The sequence below is a fragment of the Lithobates pipiens genome, unplaced genomic scaffold (assembly GCF_037356315.1).
Source record: "Lithobates pipiens isolate NorthernLeopardFrog02 unplaced genomic scaffold, aLitPip1_a1.2 Scaffold_1, whole genome shotgun sequence".
Taxonomy (NCBI): domain Eukaryota; kingdom Metazoa; phylum Chordata; class Amphibia; order Anura; family Ranidae; genus Lithobates; species Lithobates pipiens.
Window position 1 is genome coordinate 173176894 of NW_027507685.1, and position 18467 is coordinate 173195360.

General features: G+C 46.1%; 1 protein-coding gene across 1 annotated transcript; it reads right to left on the reverse strand.

Annotated features, from left to right (window-relative positions):
- Positions 1 to 8651: 8651 nt before the first annotated feature.
- Positions 8652 to 11097, reverse strand: LOC143988523 (olfactory receptor 9G19-like). Its single transcript, XM_077488178.1, has one exon. It carries the CDS (start codon positions 11088 to 11090, stop codon positions 10146 to 10148), a length of 945 nt encoding a protein of 314 aa, XP_077344304.1. The 5' UTR covers positions 11091 to 11097; the 3' UTR covers positions 8652 to 10145.
- Positions 11098 to 18467: the final 7370 nt, after the last annotated feature.

An 18467-nucleotide genomic window follows, 5' to 3' on the forward strand; every position in this document is an offset into this window, starting at 1 on the left:
ATCTGATATTGTACAACAAAAATTTTTCATGCATGTACAACTGGATAATATCAAATGAACTGTCATGATCGGCTCTCAAAAGTCCTGTACTAATGATCCTATTAGCATACGATCGGTTGGAAAGCGGTATTTTTCTTACGTTTTTCTAATCGTGTTCACGGGGCTTTAGTCTTAGGCAGGCCATAGACTGTTTTAATCCTGGCCGATTAACCAAGGACTAGAAGAGATTCGAATTGCCAGCCTGAATGTGCCAAGTTGATCGATCAATCGACTCGTGTACAACCAGCCTGCCGAATTCTCTTCTAACTATCGCTACTGGCTGCTATAGCCTTAAGCAATAATCACTGTCTTCTCCTGCCTGCATGCCCAACCCCCCCAGCCGAGAGAAGACAATTGCTTGGCAGGATGGATTCCCCTGTCAGCACTGTGCTGAGGGAGGAATTGTGCAAATTTCTTTCCTGCAAAGAAATTTGCACCGTGTATAAACTGCCTCAGAAATGGGAGTCTATGACATTGACATATGAATCTGGTACAGATATTGGCTCATCATACCTGCAAAGCTGCCCGTTGCAAGTCTTCAAGCGGCTTGTGAAGGTCCACCTTAACTTCTCACGTTGTTTGGAAGACCACCAGAAAGGCGAAGTTCTAGCTGACCTAACAGGAATTCTAGACAGAGAATTGCAGTTGGTTACTTGAATATATGTAAACGATCACCTTGTAAAACAACCCATTCAGTTTAAAATTGAAATTAAATGCAAAACATTTTGCATATACAGGGCTCAAAATTTCTAGGCCAGAGCTACTAGCCAGGCCTCAAGGGTTACTCGCCATCTGTTGCCCCACCCAACCCCTACCATGTCCAGCCCCTAATTCCGCCCCCAAACACGCCCTCATAATGTATCTCATGAAATTACAATGTTTTATGCAGGCAATGCCACCAACACCCCCCTCCAGTAACACTGCCCTCCAGTACCACCACTGCATTGGGGACACAGGCTGAACTGAGGACACAGCTTGAATTGGTGACACAGGCTGCACCAATTCAAGCTGTGTCTCCAATGCAGCTTGTTTCCCCAGTGCAGCCGGTGTCACCAATTCAAGCTGTGTCCTCAGTGCAGCCTGTGTCCCCAGTGCGGCCAGTGTCCCCAGTGAGGCCTGTGTCCCCAGTGAGGCCAGTGTCCCCAGTGAGGCCAGTGTCCCCAGTGCGGCCAGTGTCCCCAGTGAGGCCTGTGTCCCCAGTGAGGCCTGTGTCCCCTGTGCGGCCTATGTCCCCAGTGCAGCCGGTCTCACCAATGCAGCCGGTCTCACCAATGCAGCCGGTCTGACCACTACAAGCTGTGTCCCCAGTGCGGCCGGTGTCCCCAGTGTGGCCGGTGTCCCCAGTGCAAGCTGTGACCCCAGTGCAAGCTGTGACCCTAGTGCGGCCAGTGTCCCCAGTGCGGCCAGTGTCCCCAGTGCGGCCAGTGTCCCCAGTGCAAGCTGTGACCCCAGTGCAAGCTGTGACCCCAGTGAGGCCTGTGTCCCCAGTGAGGCCTGTGTTCCCCAGTGCAAGCTGTGTCCCCAGTGCGGCCAGTGTCCCCAGTGCGGCCAGTGTCCCCAGTGCAAGCTGTGTCCCCAGTGCGGCCAGTGTCCCCAGTGCGGCCAGTGTCCCCAGTGCAAGCTGTGACCCCAGTGCAGCCGGTCTCACCACTGCAAGCTGTATCCCCAGTGCGGCCGGTGTCCCCAGTGAGGCCGGTGTCACCAATTCAAGCTGTGTCCCCAATGCAGCCTGTTTCACCAATTCAAGCTGTGTCCCCAGTTCAGCCTGTGTCCCCAATGCAGTGGTGGTACTGGAGGGGGGTGGTGGCACAGTCTGGAGGGGGGTGGTGGTAGCGGCACTGGAGGGGGGGTGGTGGTGGCACTAGAGGGGGGGTGGTGGTGGCACTAGAGGGGGGGTGGTGGTGGCACTAGAGGGGGGGTGGTGGAGGCATTAGAGGGGGGGTGGTGGTGGCACTGGAGGGGTGATGGCACAGTCCGGGGGGTGGTGGCACAGACTGGAGGGTTGGTGGTGGCAGTCTGGAGGGGGGTGGTGGGCTGGTGGTACTGGAGGGGGGGTGGTGGCACTGGAGGGGGGATGGTGGCATTGGAGGGAGGGGTGGCACTGGAGGGCGGGTGTTGGCACAGGCTGGAGGGGTGGTGGTGGTGGCACAGGCTGGAGGGATGGTGGTGATGGCACAGTCTGGAGGGGTGGTGGTGGTGGCACAGTCTGGAGGGGGGTGGCACTGGAGGGGGGGTGGAGGGCTGGTGGCACTGGAGGGCGGGTGGTGGCACTGGAGGGGTGGTGGCACAGTCTGGAGGGGTGGCGGTGGGACTGGAGGGGGGGTGGTGGGCTAGTGGCACTCGAGGGGTGGTGGTGGCACTAGAGGGGGCTGGTGGCACAGTCTGGAGGGGTGGTGAAGGCACTAGAGGGGGGGTGGTGGTGGCACTGGCACAGTCCGGGGGGGGTGGTGGCACAGTCTGGAGGGGTGGTGGTGGCAGTCTGGAGGGGGGGCGGTGGGCTGGTGGTACTGGTGGTACTGGAGGGGGGGTGGTGGCACTGGAGAGGGGATGGTGGCATTGGAGGGAGGGGTGGCACTGGAGGGCGGTGGTGGCAGTCTGGAGGGGGGGTGGTGGTGGCAGTCTGGAGGGGGGGTGGTGGTGGCACAGTCTGGAGGGGGGGTGGTGGTGGCACTGGAGGGGGGATGGTGGCATTGGAGGGAGGGGTGGCACTGGAGGGCGGGTGGTGGCACAGTCTGGAGGGGTGGCGGTGGCACTGGAGGGGGGGTGGTGGGCTAGTGGCACTCGAGGGGTGGTGGTGGCACTAGAGGGGGCTGGTGGCACAGTCTGGAGGGGTGGTGAAGGCACTAGAGGGGGGGTGGTGGTGGCACTGGCACAGTCCGGGGGGGGTGGTGGCACAGTCTGGAGGGGTGGTGGTGGCAGTCTGGAGGGGGGGCGGTGGGCTGGTGGTACTGGAGGGGGGGTGGTGGCACTGGAGAGGGGATGGTGGCATTGGAGGGAGGGGTGGCACTGGAGGGCGGTGGTGGCAGTCTGGAGGGGGGGTGGTGGTGGCAGTCTGGAGGGGGGGTGGTGGTGGCACAGTCTGGAGGGGGGGTGGTGGTGGCACTGGAGGGGGGATGGTGGCATTGGAGGGAGGGGTGGCACTGGAGGGCGGGTGGTGGTGGCACAGTCTGGAGGGGTGGTGGTGGCACAGTCTGGAGGGGTGGGGGCACAGTCTGGAGGGGTGGTGGTGGCACTAGAGGGGGGGTGGTACGCTAGTGGCACTCGAGGGGTGGTGGTGGCACTAGAGGGGGCAGGTGGCACAGTCTGGAGGGGTGGTGAGACACTAGAGGGGGGGTGGGGGTGGCACTGGAGGGGTGATGGCACAGTCCTTGGGGTGGTGGCACAGTCTGGAGGGGTGGTGGTGAGCTGGTGGTACTGGAGGGGGGGTGGTGGCACTGGAGGGGGGATGGTGGCATTGGAGGGAGGGGTGGCACTGGAGGGAGGTGGTGGCAGTCTGGAGAGGTGGTGGTGGAACAGTCTGGAGGGGTGGTGGTGGTGGCACAGTCTGGAGGGGTGGTGGTGGGCTGGTGGCACTGGAGGGCGGGTGGTGGCATTGGAGGGGTGGTGGCACTGGAGGGGGGTGGCGGTGGCACTGGAGGGGGGTGGTGGGCTAGTAGCACTTGAGGGGTGGTGGTGGCACAGTCTGGAGGGGGGGTGGTGGCACTGGAGGGAGGTGTGGGTAGCGGCACTGGAGGGGGATGGTGGTGGCACTGGAGGGGGATGGTGGTGGCACTGGAGGGGGGGTGGTGGGCGCACTGGAGGGGGGGTGGCACAGTCTGGAGGGGTGGTGGTGGCACAGGAGGGGGGTGGTGGGCTGGTGGCACTATGGTGGCACTGGAGGGGTGGTGGTGGCATTGGAGGGAGGGGTGGCACTGGAGGGGCGGTGGTGGCAGTCTGGAGGGGAAGTGGTGGAACAGTCCGGAGGGGGGTGGTGGAACCGTCTGGAGGGGTGGTGATGGCACTGGAGGGCGGGTGGCACAGTCTGGAGGGGTGGTGGTGGCACTGGAGGGGGTGGTGGCACTGGAGAGGGGGTGGTGGGCTGGTGGCACTGGAGAGGGGGTGGTGGCACTGGAGGGGTGGTGGTGGCACTGGAGGGAGGTGGTGGCACAGTCTGGAGGGGGATGGGGTGGAACAGTCTGGAGGGGGATGGGGTAGAACAGTCTGGAGGGGGATGGGGTGGGGTGGAACAGTCTGGGGGGGGGTGGAGTGGAACAGTCTGGGGGGGGGATGGGGTGGAACAGTCTGGGGGGGGATGGGGTGGAACAGTCTGGAGGGGGATGGGGTGGAACAGTCTGGAGGGGGATGGGGTGGAACAGTCTGGGGGGGATGGGGTGGAACAGTCTGGAGGGGGGGTGGTGGTGGCACTGGAGGGGGGGTGGTGGGCTGCTGGCACTGGAGGGCAGGGGGTGGCAGTGGCACAGTCTGGAGGGGTGGTGGTGGCTCTGGAGGGGCGATGGTGGGCTGGTGGCACTGGAGGGCAGGTGGTGGTGGCACTGGAGGGGGGTGGCGGGCTGGCACAATCTGGAGGGGGGATGGCGACTTACCGCCAATCAATCGATGATGATCGATTCCCCCTCCTCAGAATCCTGCAGACTGCAGAGAGACGCAAAGTTCCTCCACGAAGCGTGCCTCCGCTCCTCCAGGAAAGCCTTGCTTCAGAGAGCTCCTCCCCCGCCTTCACTGAATTGGCTGTTTTTTTTTTCGTGTCCGCCCCGCCTCCCTTACAGTCGCTCTGGATAGGCGGGGGCGGAGCCAACCGAGCACTTCTCTCACGCTGGTGAAGGAAGCGTCCCCCCCCTCACCACGGCATGACAAGCGAGTCAGCGACAATGAATAACACCACACACGCACACCCCCGGCCGGACAGTTAGGTGGGCCCCTCGGGCGGCGGGCGGAGGGCGGCGGGCGGGCTGCCGGTGGGCCCCCTGAAGTGGCAGAGAATTACAGGGCCCAGTCGCACTTGCGACTGTTGCGACCCTGATAATTCCGCCACTGGGCACAGTCATTTATTAGAAAGATTGTACATCTGCCAAACTGTGTATGTATGTGCCCAAACAGAAATATCTGTAGGAATCTTTACACAAAGCATAAAGCCCTAAAATGCATTTCTTAAGAGGTATTTCTATTGTTTAATTGTTCTAACTGTTCCCCATATTAAAAAATGTTGCTAAGATAATGTTTCCTTCACTACACTCCAGCTCAGCTCCGTTCTTTGCTTATTCTCCAAATAGCGCCAGCAGTCCTCTTTAGGAGACAGTCATGTAATTCTGCCCATTTCCTGTGATCCCAGCCTGTAATTTACATGCTATATAAAAGACACATCATCATGCGGATTAGGCTTTCAGTAATCCAAAACTGAGCTTGCTCATGTAATGGAAGGATAATATACCGGTAGTTGCTGTGATATCACTGTTAGAAGACTGCAGGAAAAAGGTAGGTACATTTTTCTTTTACTTAAAATGGCTCTAAATGCAAGACATTGTTTACCTTGATGCATATCCTGCAGTAGCCTCCTTGGCGGTATGATTATGTCAGATTTTTGAATCTCAAAGCGGTACATTGTTTTTTATAGAAATTTGGTAATTTATATTGTAGGCCTGTAATAACACACTTAAATCTGTCCAAACAAGAGTCTAGCAGACATCCCGGGTATGATAAAGTTTGAAACACAAAATCATAAATTATAATATAATAAATAACTATAAATAATTATAAAAATAATAATAACAAAATGAATTTCCCCATAAATAACTATCGCTTAATTCTGCAAGTGTTCTAATTTACTATCACAGTTTTCTGTGCTCTGCTGGTCTAAAACCGATTTTGACGTAAAGGGACACTTTTTGGTTGCCACGGACAATCTCAATTTTCCAGGCAGAAAGAACAGTATATATATAATATAAAACTGCCTGCAGGGCATTGGACAAAGCACTAGGGACAAAAGGGAGGTGAAATGATTTGATACAGTAATGTAATCAGTAAGATTACAGTGTACTGTATGTATTATGTATTTTGCACTTTTTGAATTTGCCACTGCACTCCACTCCCATGCGTTGCGACGCTCGCAGGGAACGCAGCCCGGTACACAGAGCATCGGGCAGAGGATCCAGCGGGAGACATTGTAGGATCCTAGGGACAAGGTAAGTAACCTGGACCAGGATTCTGCAATGCATTCCCAAGTGTGGCTCAGGCTTATTGCTAGTGGTACTGAAATTTAACCCCCAGCTACACTTGGGAATACCGCGAGGAGGGTTAAGGTAAATAATGTCCCAGTAATTGTATAACCCCCACCCCCATCTCCCTAAAAACTTACCTCCTATCTCGATCTTCTATCTCGATCTAGCACTGTGCGCATCTGCGGTGGCTCTCGTCTCTGATCCTCTCTTCACAGGACACAGAGGCAGCAGCAGGAGTCATTGGCTTTTGCTGCTGTCAATCCTACCCTGTGAGGAGGGAGCAGGGGGTGGGCCCATGCTGCACAGTGTCTGTCTATGGATACACACAACCTGGCTCAGGAGCATGCCTGCATGTGTGCCCCCATTACACACAGCTTGTTATGGGGGCACATAGAAGAGAAAGAGCTGATAGTGTCAGTGGGAGACCCCAGACAAGGCGGTTTGGGGGCACTCTGTGCAATACCATGTTTATTATTAAAAAAAAATTGCTATTAACACAGCATTAAAAAGACTAGAGTGCTAAAGTGTGCTTGGGGGGGGGGGGGGGGGGGGGACATCAAATAGCCGGGGGCTGAAGGCTGGAGTTTCACTTCAAGCTTTCACTTCTTTGAGCTAGTCACACATATATAGTCTAATAAGTTTAATTAAGTTCAAACATTTTTCTACATACAGTGCATGCTGTCATTTATTTGTTTGTTCCTTAAGATGTTTTTTCTTTCATGCAAGTACAATAAAAATGTTTATGTGTATGGGCTAATATTGCAAGCATTCACAACCAATCACTATCAGACTCTATATTTTCACAATAAGAAAATCTTACAATCGGGATATCTGAAAATCAGCTCATAAAAATAGAATGCAATGGATTGGCTAACAGTAAAAATACCAAAATAAAAAGGACCTGAGCAAAACCAGAAGGTTTTTTATAAAATCATAATGTTAACATGATGTAATGAGCAAAACAGTTGTTTGTTGTGTTATAGCCTAACTTGAATAGTCATCCAGGCAGAACACTTTTAAAGTCTAAGTTTATTTTTATTTATTTTTTAAATCAGCACAAGGTACAGATTTACAATGAATGACAAGTATCCCTTGTGCTAGCGGCTGCTCTCTTAGTTGAAATCTTCCATTCTCTGACCCCTCTAATACCCCTGAAGCAGCAGTCTTCCAGTGCTGTGAGGGTTATTACAGGACCTACCATGGTCGCTTATGAAGACTGCTGACTATGCCCATCCTTTTCACTCTATCATTCATTAAAAAATTTACAAAAGTTACCACCAATGAAAACCGCTCTGAAAATCAAGAAGGTGCACCTTTCCTTTATCTGCCTATCCTCCTTTTGGTGGTAACTACAAAGAAGTATTCTCAAAAATATCATGTTTCAGAAGTACTACTCTCACTGTCCTACACCTCAGAGACAGAGCAGGCCTAAAGTGTACAGGCCTAAAGTGTAACTATATGCAGTGCCGGGACAAAGTCAAAGGTGGTGCCCAGGGCGAAGATGGAAAACTGTACACCCCCCCCCCCTCCCCTGCTGTGAAAGCTACTGCACCTACAAACAATGGAAATACTGGAAAAAATTGTTATACTAGTATTGGTGGCGATCACCGACTTAGGCATGGTTCACAGTGGGGCAACTAAGTCACCTGACAAGTCATGCCCCATTCAGTGCCCCATTCAGTGCAATGAAACCATTCTAATCGGAGCGATCAAGTTGCTCCGCCTTAGCAAAATGTTCCTGCACTATTGGGGGCAACTTTAGAGTAGCTTGCATTGACTTCTATTAAAGAAGTAGTTTGCAAGTTGCGCTAATGTTGTCCTGTGTGGCCTCAAAGTCGGATGACACTGGCTGGGAAGGGGTTAACATCTAGGGGCAATCAAGGAGTTTACTGTGTCTAACAATGTGTAATATGAGCTGCTTTTTACTACTGACCAATTTTTTTATTTTCCCTGCTAAGCCTGGAAAAGAAAAAAAAAAGTGAGCATTCCCTCTGTACAGAGTGCTGTGTTGATTGTTAACACAGAACTCTGGGCTGTGACTAGACACAGCTGATAAGCAGCTCCCAGCCACAAATAATTGGCTGGGATCTGCTGACAAACTCTCACTGCGTACAATCACAGGGGATTAGGTGGGAGGAGCATGCACCCAAAACAGGCAGCGACGTGTGGATACATCCCAGTGCCTGTAGCTGCCACCTGCGGTGGGTTAGCAAGTGGTTAATTAGTAATAGTATTGGTAATATGCAGCAGGAAGGGGATTAATGCGCTGCCATTGATGCATTCGTAGCCAGTGGCAGTTAATTAACTCCTTTGTGCTGCATTAGTGGCACCAGTGTCCATGTTAATTAACCCACTGGTGCCACTAATGCAGCACAAAAGGGTTAATTAACTGCCACTGGCCACTAATGCCATGTTTACAACTGCCACTTTTTCACCGTACATCCTCGTCATGCGTTCGGCAAGTGAATAACTAAAGGCAGAACTTTTTTTTGTTTTGGACAGAGAAAATAGGAATTAGAGCACCTGTCAGGTTTGTATTCCTGTCCTATGTCCCCATTAGGGAGATACACCCTCTATATTTGTTTTACTCAGAACAAGCATAGAAGAGAAATCTTTCATTGGGGACACTAGTTCTAGTTGCCCTAATAATAACAAACAGGGATTCCCTCACTTTGGAGAGATTTTCTCTCACTTGCTGTTTTGGCTATCAGACAGGAAGTGAAGGATAGTCTCCACAATGGGACACAAATGTCTACTTAACAAGGGTTCTAATCTTCCCTTATTCTATCCACAAAAAAAGTTTAGCCTTTGATTCTTTAAAGGTGTGCTCCATATATCGTAAAATAGAACTAGGATTCTGATCCACTTATATGAGAAACAGAATGTTTTCTTGTTAGAAGACTATTTATACAGGAGGCCTTGATTAGCTGGGATTTCAGTGCAGAAAGGAGGCATTGGAGGTGATATTTAAGCTGACTGCATGATTTGAGGTGCAAATGTGCTATTTCTTTAAATAAAAAAAAAAATTGAGATGGTATGGGAAAAGGTTGGGGACAATTTTAAGCCAGGACCTGTGGGGAGTGGGATGGTAAAGAAAAACCGTGGACAAAAAAGGAAATTATTGAGGAAGGATTAGAAGGGACAAATATGAGCGGAATTACGTCAGAAAAACCATCCAATATCTTTCTGACGGAAAATCCGCTCATGTGTACACGGCATAAGACTACTTGTGCTAGTTAAAAAAAAAGTGGTCGCTAAAATACAAAATGCATGCTAGCAAATGAAATAAATGTTCTAAACAGAATCATAAACTGGAATGGTTTATAGTGTGATTCAAGCTGAGCAAAGGTGCAGTCCAACAATGTTCCTAACACAGATCTTGTCCAGGTTACCAAGTGATGGTGATTTCTATTTACTTATATTTGTATATTTAAAACCTGGCAGAAAAGAAAGGAAGGTGTGTGTAATTTGGTTAATGTGACATATGCATATCCTCCAGCTATATGTCTTTGTTAGACTATTGATAGATTAAGTATTTTATATGATGTCCCTTGTCTGATATCCTTTCTCCTTTATTATTATGTGGAAAAAATCTATAAAAATTGTTTATTATAAAAAAATAAAAAATAGAAATATATTGTTATTGTACTAGCTAGCCTTTTATATAAGTCACCTTAACACAGGAACAAAATGGATGTTTCTTCTATGTCTACTTAAATGACTACATAAGTGGGTAATTATGTAAATATACAACAATAAAAAATGTGGATTAAACATTACAAATGTTGACTGGTTTTGAAAGTTTGGTAAATAAATTTGATCTAATAAATCACTTTTTTGTGAGTCCAGAATATCTTATAAATGTGTGTTACACATCGCCTCTAGTCTTTGTTAGAATATATCTTTCCTTGAAATCTCCACCCTAAATTTTCGTATAGCAACATGTACATCCTTGTTTCTTAGGCTATAGATTATAGGATTGAGTGTTGGAATGCAAGAGGAATACAAGACACACAAAATCTTGTCTTGTTCTATTGAGTAAGCTGACTTTGGTCTCATATACATACTAAGGATGATCCCAAAAAACAAGGAAATCACAGTAAGGTGAGAAGAACATGTTGAAAAGGCCTTTTTCTTTCCCTCTTTAGATTGTATCTTTAATATAGTGTATATGACAAAGACATAGGTCACTAAGATGAAGACCAAAGGAAAAAATCCAAAGATTACTCCAGACACTAAAATAGCCACTTCAGCTTCCTCAGTGCTGCTACTGGACAACTTCAAAAGTGGCTTCATATCGCAAAACAAATGATTAATTTTTTTGGATTTGGTGAATGGGTAGCGTGAAATTAACCCAGTCAGCAACAGAGATTCCATTATACCACATCCCCATGAAGCCAAAGCAAGCTGGAAGCAAGTCTTCATCTTCATCAAATAAGAATAACGCAATGGATAGCAAATGGCCGCATATCGGTCATAGGCCATGACTGCAAGGAGAAAATACTCAGACACAACGCATATCACAAAGAAGAGCACTTGGGTGAAGCATCCATGAAATGTGATTGATTGATTTTCAGTTAAGCAAATGTCTAGGAGCTTGGGCATAATGGTTGATGTAAGAGTAATGTCAAGGATGGATAAGTTGCATAAGAAGAAATACATTGGAGTTTGGAGGTTTGAGCTGGAGCATATTATTGCAAAAATAGTCAGATTACCAGTCAGGGCCATCAGGTAGATGAGGAGAAATATTACAAATAGCATGAAGTGAAGATGTGGCCACTCATAGAATGCCAGGAGGATGAATTCTGAAGCCAATGTTATGTTGCTCTCTTCCATTTACTTTTTTTCTGCAGTAGGATAGGCAATATGCATGAGGCACTTTAAGCACAATTCTAATCACCTAAATGTAGATATAACAGGCTACATGCATCTGCGGATTATGCTGACATAAAATGCAGATATAACTTAGCTTTTGTAAATAAGTTGACGTTTGGTCTCTGTATACAGTTATGTGAGTGGCAAAATAGTTGGTAGGATAGATGCCTATTGCTTGAATGTAATACATTTCCAATGCAGAATATTGTATGCGAGGCAATAACACTGATTTATTAAAGGCAAATAGACTGTTTACTTTGCAGGGGAAGTTACATGTAGCTCAGTAAATGAGGGCACACTGCTGACAATGTGATTGGCTATTCTTTGCACAGTGAAACTTCCCACATTCACTAAATTCTGGGGAAAAAAAGTTACAACTGCAATATTTGCCTTTAGTATATTAATCCCACTGAATCTAGGGTTGCTTCTAAGTCAGTTATTCTCAAACTGTGTGCCGGTGGAATAATTTGGGGAGCCGTCAGACTGTAACAGTGGTCAGAGTGACCATCAGACCCATGGGCCAGGGTGGGAGGACTTGATGGCAGTGTCTTCACGCTGTTTTGAAAGCATGTGCGTTTGTCCAGGGAGGCTCCATTCTTCAGTTCTCCAAGCCCTGTATCTGTGTACCAACTTGACCAGCACCTATTCCTATTGTATGATGTGTCTGTATACTTTCTCCCTCATGTTAGTTGGTTAAGACTCTTAAGATTCTTAGAGGCGTCCGTCCCCTTTTCTCTTTTGTCCACACTACAGTGTTAAATGTTTTCAGGTGTGTAGCGTACATTTTGAGATCTTATTGGTGCGCCACAAGACAAAAATGTTTAAGAAACACTGTTCTAAGTGGATATCACAGATGAAAGTTTTTCTTTGGACAAAAAAGTATTTCTGGATAGCATGTATCTCAGAAGGAATTACATTTTTAGGGTCAGGCAGTGCTCCCTTTATCAGGGCTAAAGTGACAAATGCAAGCTTGAAACTATTAGATAAGCACCTGAATGACCGCAACATACATTGATATACAAGGTAATACTGACATATAATCACACACATAGGTTGGACTTGATGGACGTGTGTGCTTTTTCAACCTCACCTACTATGTAACTATGTACCATTTAATTTATAGGCCTAATGAAGATTGTACCCATTGCTCCCAGAAATGCATACTCTTGTTGTTTTAGATTCTAAATCATGTGTCATGGTGCTTTTTTCCCTCATCACTTGATCCCCATATAGTTTTCTAAAGAAGAACTCAAGGCAAAGAGAACATAAACTTTAAATAATAAAAATGTAAAGTAAATACATAACATTTTGATTAGAGTAATTTATTTTCAGGGCTGTGGTGGATCAATGCATTTGTATCAACTAATATAAAAACAGGTGCTACCCAGAGCTCACTAAAAATGGAATATCTTAAATTTTATATCATTGTGCTTCTTTTTTCCTTCCCCCAACACTAAGGATATTGGGGCATGGAAAAATAGGGTAGATGAGGAGAAATATTACAAATAGCATGAAGTGAAGATGTGGCCACTCATAGAATGCCAGGAGGATGAATTCTGAAGCCAATGTTATGTTGCTCTCTTCCATTTACTTTTTTTCTGCAGTAGGATAGGCAATATGCATGAGGCACTTTAAGCACAATTCTAATCACCTAAATGTAGATATAACAGGCTACATGCATCTGCGGATTATGCTGACATAAAATGCAGATATAACTTAGCTTTTGTAAATAAGTTGACGTTTGGTCTCTGTATACAGTTATGTGAGTGGCAAAATAGTTGGTAGGATAGATGCCTATTGCTTGAATGTAATACATTTCCAATGCAGAATATTGTATGCGAGGCAATAACACTGATTTATTAAAGGCAAATAGACTGTTTACTTTGCAGGGGAAGTTACATGTAGCTCAGTAAATGAGGGCACACTGCTGACAATGTGATTGGCTATTCTTTGCACAGTGAAACTTCCCACATTCACTAAATTCTGGGGAAAAAAAGTTACAACTGCAATATTTGCCTTTAGTATATTAATCCCACTGAATCTAGGGTTGCTTCTAAGTCAGTTATTCTCAAACTGTGTGCCGGTGGAATAATTTGGGGAGCCGTCAGACTGTAACAGTGGTCAGAGTGACCATCAGACCCATGGGCCAGGGTGGGAGGACTTGATGGCAGTGTCTTCACGCTGTTTTGAAAGCATGTGCGTTTGTCCAGGGAGGCTCCATTCTTCAGTTCTCCAAGCCCTGTATCTGTGTACCAACTTGACCAGCACCTATTCCTATTGTATGATGTGTCTGTATACTTTCTCCCTCATGTTAGTTGGTTAAGACTCTTAAGATTCTTAGAGGCGTCCGTCCCCTTTTCTCTTTTGTCCACACTACAGTGTTAAATGTTTTCAGGTGTGTAGCGTACATTTTGAGATCTTATTGGTGCGCCACAAGACAAAAATGTTTAAGAAACACTGTTCTAAGTGGATATCACAGATGAAAGTTTTTCTTTGGACAAAAAAGTATTTCTGGATAGCATGTATCTCAGAAGGAATTACATTTTTAGGGTCAGGCAGTGCTCCCTTTATCAGGGCTAAAGTGACAAATGCAAGCTTGAAACTATTAGATAAGCACCTGAATGACCGCAACATACATTGATATACAAGGTAATACTGACATATAATCACACACATAGGTTGGACTTGATGGACGTGTGTGCTTTTTCAACCTCACCTACTATGTAACTATGTACCATTTAATTTATAGGCCTAATGAAGATTGTACCCATTGCTCCCAGAAATGCATACTCTTGTTGTTTTAGATTCTAAATCATGTGTCATGGTGCTTTTTTCCCTCATCACTTGATCCCCATATAGTTTTCTAAAGAAGAACTCAAGGCAAAGAGAACATAAACTTTAAATAATAAAAATGTAAAGTAAATACATAACATTTTGATTAGAGTAATTTATTTTCAGGGCTGTGGTGGATCAATGCATTTGTATCAACTAATATAAAAACAGGTGCTACCCAGAGCTCACTAAAAATGGAATATCTTAAATTTTATATCATTGTGCTTCTTTTTTCCTTCCCCCAACACTAAGGATATTGGGGCATGGAAAAAAAAAAACATTATGGTAGCTATATTCCTATACCTGTCTTTAATGCATATGTAGTCAGACAAAAGTAAATTTTTATGATCTTGGGCCTATGAGTTCTAGACTCCAACTGAGCATAGCAGACAATGGAATAAAATTCACTAGCAAGCCCACCATCCACATCATGTTACATCTATATTATAATTAACATCTGTGGTCAACAGTACAAAATGTTTAGGTCCTGCTGCAGCTTATAAGGAACCAAAGAATCAACAGGCTTGTTCAATTAATAATGGAAGGTAAGTTGTTAGATGCAAACTTCAGTAATCCACATCCACTAACCATAATTTGTTTTAGAAAGGTGTGATTACCATAACATAATATGTGGTTGGTTTCTATGAGGACTTCACTTGACACCCTGCACTTTTGTTAAATAAGCATGCAAGTGCACATAATGTAATAATATAATAGACTACCAGTAACTAATATGCTTATTGGAGTTTCTCTTTAAACAAAATCAGTTTTTCTTCCATTGTTTTTGAACAAGCCCAATGATTGAATTTTAGCTGTTCAGATACCATATTGTCCAGGGATTAAGTAAAACTTTGTTCTTCTTACTATGTTGCTGTTGGCTGCATTCACTACGGTATCTCAGTTTTAGTAATGGTCTATATCGCACTTCGTTGTGTTCCCACAAAAATATCAAAAGATATTTGCACTTACCTTAACGTAAACAAGGCACATCATACTAGATACAATTTTCAGACAAATCTTTTATCAAGTAAAAAGTAGAAAGTAATGCTTTAAGGTTGCCAGTGAGAAGCTCCATTTTTTTTTTTGCAATAAATTATGAAAAATGTGGATGTGATATAAAATACGTTTATAAAAAGTAAATAAACAGAAATACAAGGTGCTACAATGTTCCAATGCATACGTTAGCAAATGGTTAAAGCATAACAAGAATGTCAAAGATCTTGGTCTGACATTTTCCACCTGTCTACTCTAACCTGGAATGATCTGTCACTTATATATTCATATTTCAAATCCCCTGAGATTATCTCTGAGATACAGCCTTGAGGCACACAGCAGAAAATTATACCATTCACATAAAGTCAAGTTACTTATTTTTTAATATGTATAACAATAAAAATAGTCGTATAAACAAATAAACACTTTAAGCACTTGACCACTGGGCACTTAAACACCCTTAATAACCAGACCAATTTTCAGCTTTCGGTGCTCTCACATTTTGAATAACAATTACTCAGTCATGCAACACTGGACCTATATGAAATTTTTGTCCTTTTTTTCACACAAATGGAGCTTTCTTTTAGTGGTATTTAATCACCGCTCTTTTTTTTATTTTTTGTGCTATAAAAGAAAAAATACAGAAAATTCTGTAAAAAAAAATTTTTTTCTTTGTTTCTGTTATAAAAATTTAGCAGATTAGTAATTTCTTCTTCCTAAATTTTGGCCAAAATTTATACTACTACATATCTTTGGTAAAAATAAGTACAAATTGGTAGATATTATTTGGTCTTTGTGAAAGTTATAGAGTCCACAAGCTATAGTGCCAATATCTGAAAATTGATCACACCTGAAGCACTGACGGCCTATTTCAATTCTTGAGACCCTAACATGCCATAAAATTACAAATACCCCCCCAAATGACCCCTTTTTGGAAAGAATACATTCCAAGGTATTTAGTAAGAGGCATGATGAGTTTTAATAAGTTGTAATTTTTCCCCATAATTCTTTGCAAAATCAAGATTTTTTTTACTTTTTTTTTTCACAAAATTGTCATATTATCAGTTTATTTCTCACACACAGCATATGCATACCACAAATTACACCCCAAAACACATTTTGCTATTACTCCCGAGTACGGCGATACCACATGTGTGAGACTTTTACACAGCGTGGCCACATACAGAGGCCCAACATGCAGGGAGCACCATCAGGCATTCTGGAGCAACCAGGACAATTCTGACATTTCTCTCCTACATGTAAAAATCATCATTTATTTGATAGAAAATTACATAGAACCCCAAAACATTATATATGTTTTTTTAGCAAACACCCTGGAAAATACAATGGTGGTCGTTGCAACTTTTTATCTCGCACGGTATTTGTGCAGCAATTTTTGTGCTTAAAAAAAAAACACAGTAAAGTTAGCACAATTTTTGCATAATGTGAAAGATGAAGTTACGCTGAGTAAATAGATACCTAACAAGTCACTCTTTAAAATTGCACATGCTCGTGGAATGGCGCCAAACGTCGCTACTTAAAAATCCCCATAGGCGACGATTTAATTTTTTTTTACTGGTTATATGTTTTGAGTTACAGAGGAGGTCTAGGGCTATAATTATTGCTCTCGCTCTAACGTTCGCAGCGATACCTCACATGTGTAGTTTGGACACCGTTTTCATATGTGGGCGGGACTTACGTATGCGTTCGCTTCTGCATGCGAGCACATGGGGACAGGGGCGCTTTAAAAAAATATATATAATTTTATTGTTCATTTTACTTTATTTATTAGTTTGACTTTTTTTTCCCCAAAAATAAATTTTTTGATCACTTTTATTCCTATTACAAGGAATGTAAACATCCCTTGTAATAGGAATATGGCATGACAGATCCTCTTTACAGTGAGATATGGGGTCAATAAGACCCCGCATCTCACCTCTAAGCTGGGAAGCCTGAAAAAAAAAAAAGATCCTGGCTTTGATTGTATTGACGAGTCGGTAGAAGCACCAGAGAGCGGCGGAAGGGGGGGGATGTCTATGGCCGGGTATTGCAGGGTATCACCGACTATGGCTGGGTATGGCTGGGTATCTCAGAGTATGGCGTTGCAGAGTATTGCGTTGCAGAGCATTGCAGGATATTGGCGGGTGTTGCAGAGCATTGCAGAGTGTTGTAGGGTATTGGCGGGTGTTGCAGAGCATTGCAGAGTGTTTCAGGGTATTGGCGGGTGTTGCAGGGTATTGGCGGGTGCTGCAGAGTTTTGCAGGGTATTGGCGGGTGTTGCAGAGCATTTCAGAGTGTTGCAGGGTATTGGCGGGTGTTGCAGAGTGTTGCAGGGTATTGGCGGGTGTTGCAGAGTATTGGCGGGTGTTGCAGAGCGTTGCAGAGTGTTGCAGGGTATTGGCGGGTGTTGCAGAGCTTGGCAGAGTGTTGCAGAGTATTGGTGGGTGTTGCAGAGTGTTGCAGGGTATTGGTAGGTGTTGCAGAGCTTGGCAGAGTGTTGCAGGGTATTGGCGGGTGTTGCAGAGCATTGCAGAGTGTTGCAGGGTATTGCAGTGTTGCAGGGTATTGCAGGGTATTGCAGAGTGTTGCAGGGTATTGCAGAGTAATGCAGAGTATTGCACAGTAATGCAGAGTATTGCACAGCACAGTAATGCAGAGTATTGCACAGCAATGCAGAGTAATGCAGAGTATTGCAGAGTATTGGCAGGGAATTGAGGGGTTAAATTTAGGTGAGCAGCGATGTGGGCACTGCATGTCAGGAATCCGTCCGTTCTGTGCGATCGGGTCTCCGAACGCGCACGCACGTTCGTGCCGCGGGTCGTCGCGGGCACGTGCGTCTCCAGACGCGCGCGGGTGCACGCCGTTCGTATCTGCGCGCGGCACACGCACACACGTGTGCGCGTTAGCGCGATTGGCGCCAGTGGCCCTTTTTAAAGGCACAGCTGCGGATGTTCTGTGCTGTTCGTCTGCAGCTAGTACCTGAAGTTATCTGTTATTCTGCCTGGACCCTACTCGATACCTGACCCGGCTCCGTTTGACTCTGCTGACCTCTCCTGCTCCGACCCCGGCTTGTTTGACCCTTCTTGGACTGATACCTGTTGCCGAACCCCTGCTTGTTATCTGATTCTTCTGCTGGCTCCTGCTTGCTTCTGTGTCTGCTGTTCCCTCGTCCAGAGGTCCATCCGGGCCTGCCTCTGCCTCTCCAGATCCGTGCACCACCCGTCCTGGTACCACGGCCTGTTGCCAATCTCCACCGGCAGCCTTCCTGCTACAGAGAGCTCCTGCACCTGAAGATCTCCATCTTACTTGCACCTGCTGCTACATCTGGCCGGACGCTCCTACCCCGCTGTGCTCCTGTCCCTCTGTTCCCACTCCAGAGAGACTTGAACCAGAGTCGTAAGAGAGGTCTCCTTCCACCAAGTCAGACTCACCATCTGAAATCCTAACAGTACGAACAGCCATGACTGAGTCTGCGGAAGGGGTCTCCGCCATGAAGGAGATCTGCTCGCACCT

What these genes read in the sequence shown, in the direction of transcription:
- LOC143988523 (XM_077488178.1), bottom strand. Translation starts at nt 11,090, where the DNA reads ATGGAAGAGAGCAACATAACATTGGCTTCAGAATTCATCCTCCTGGCA.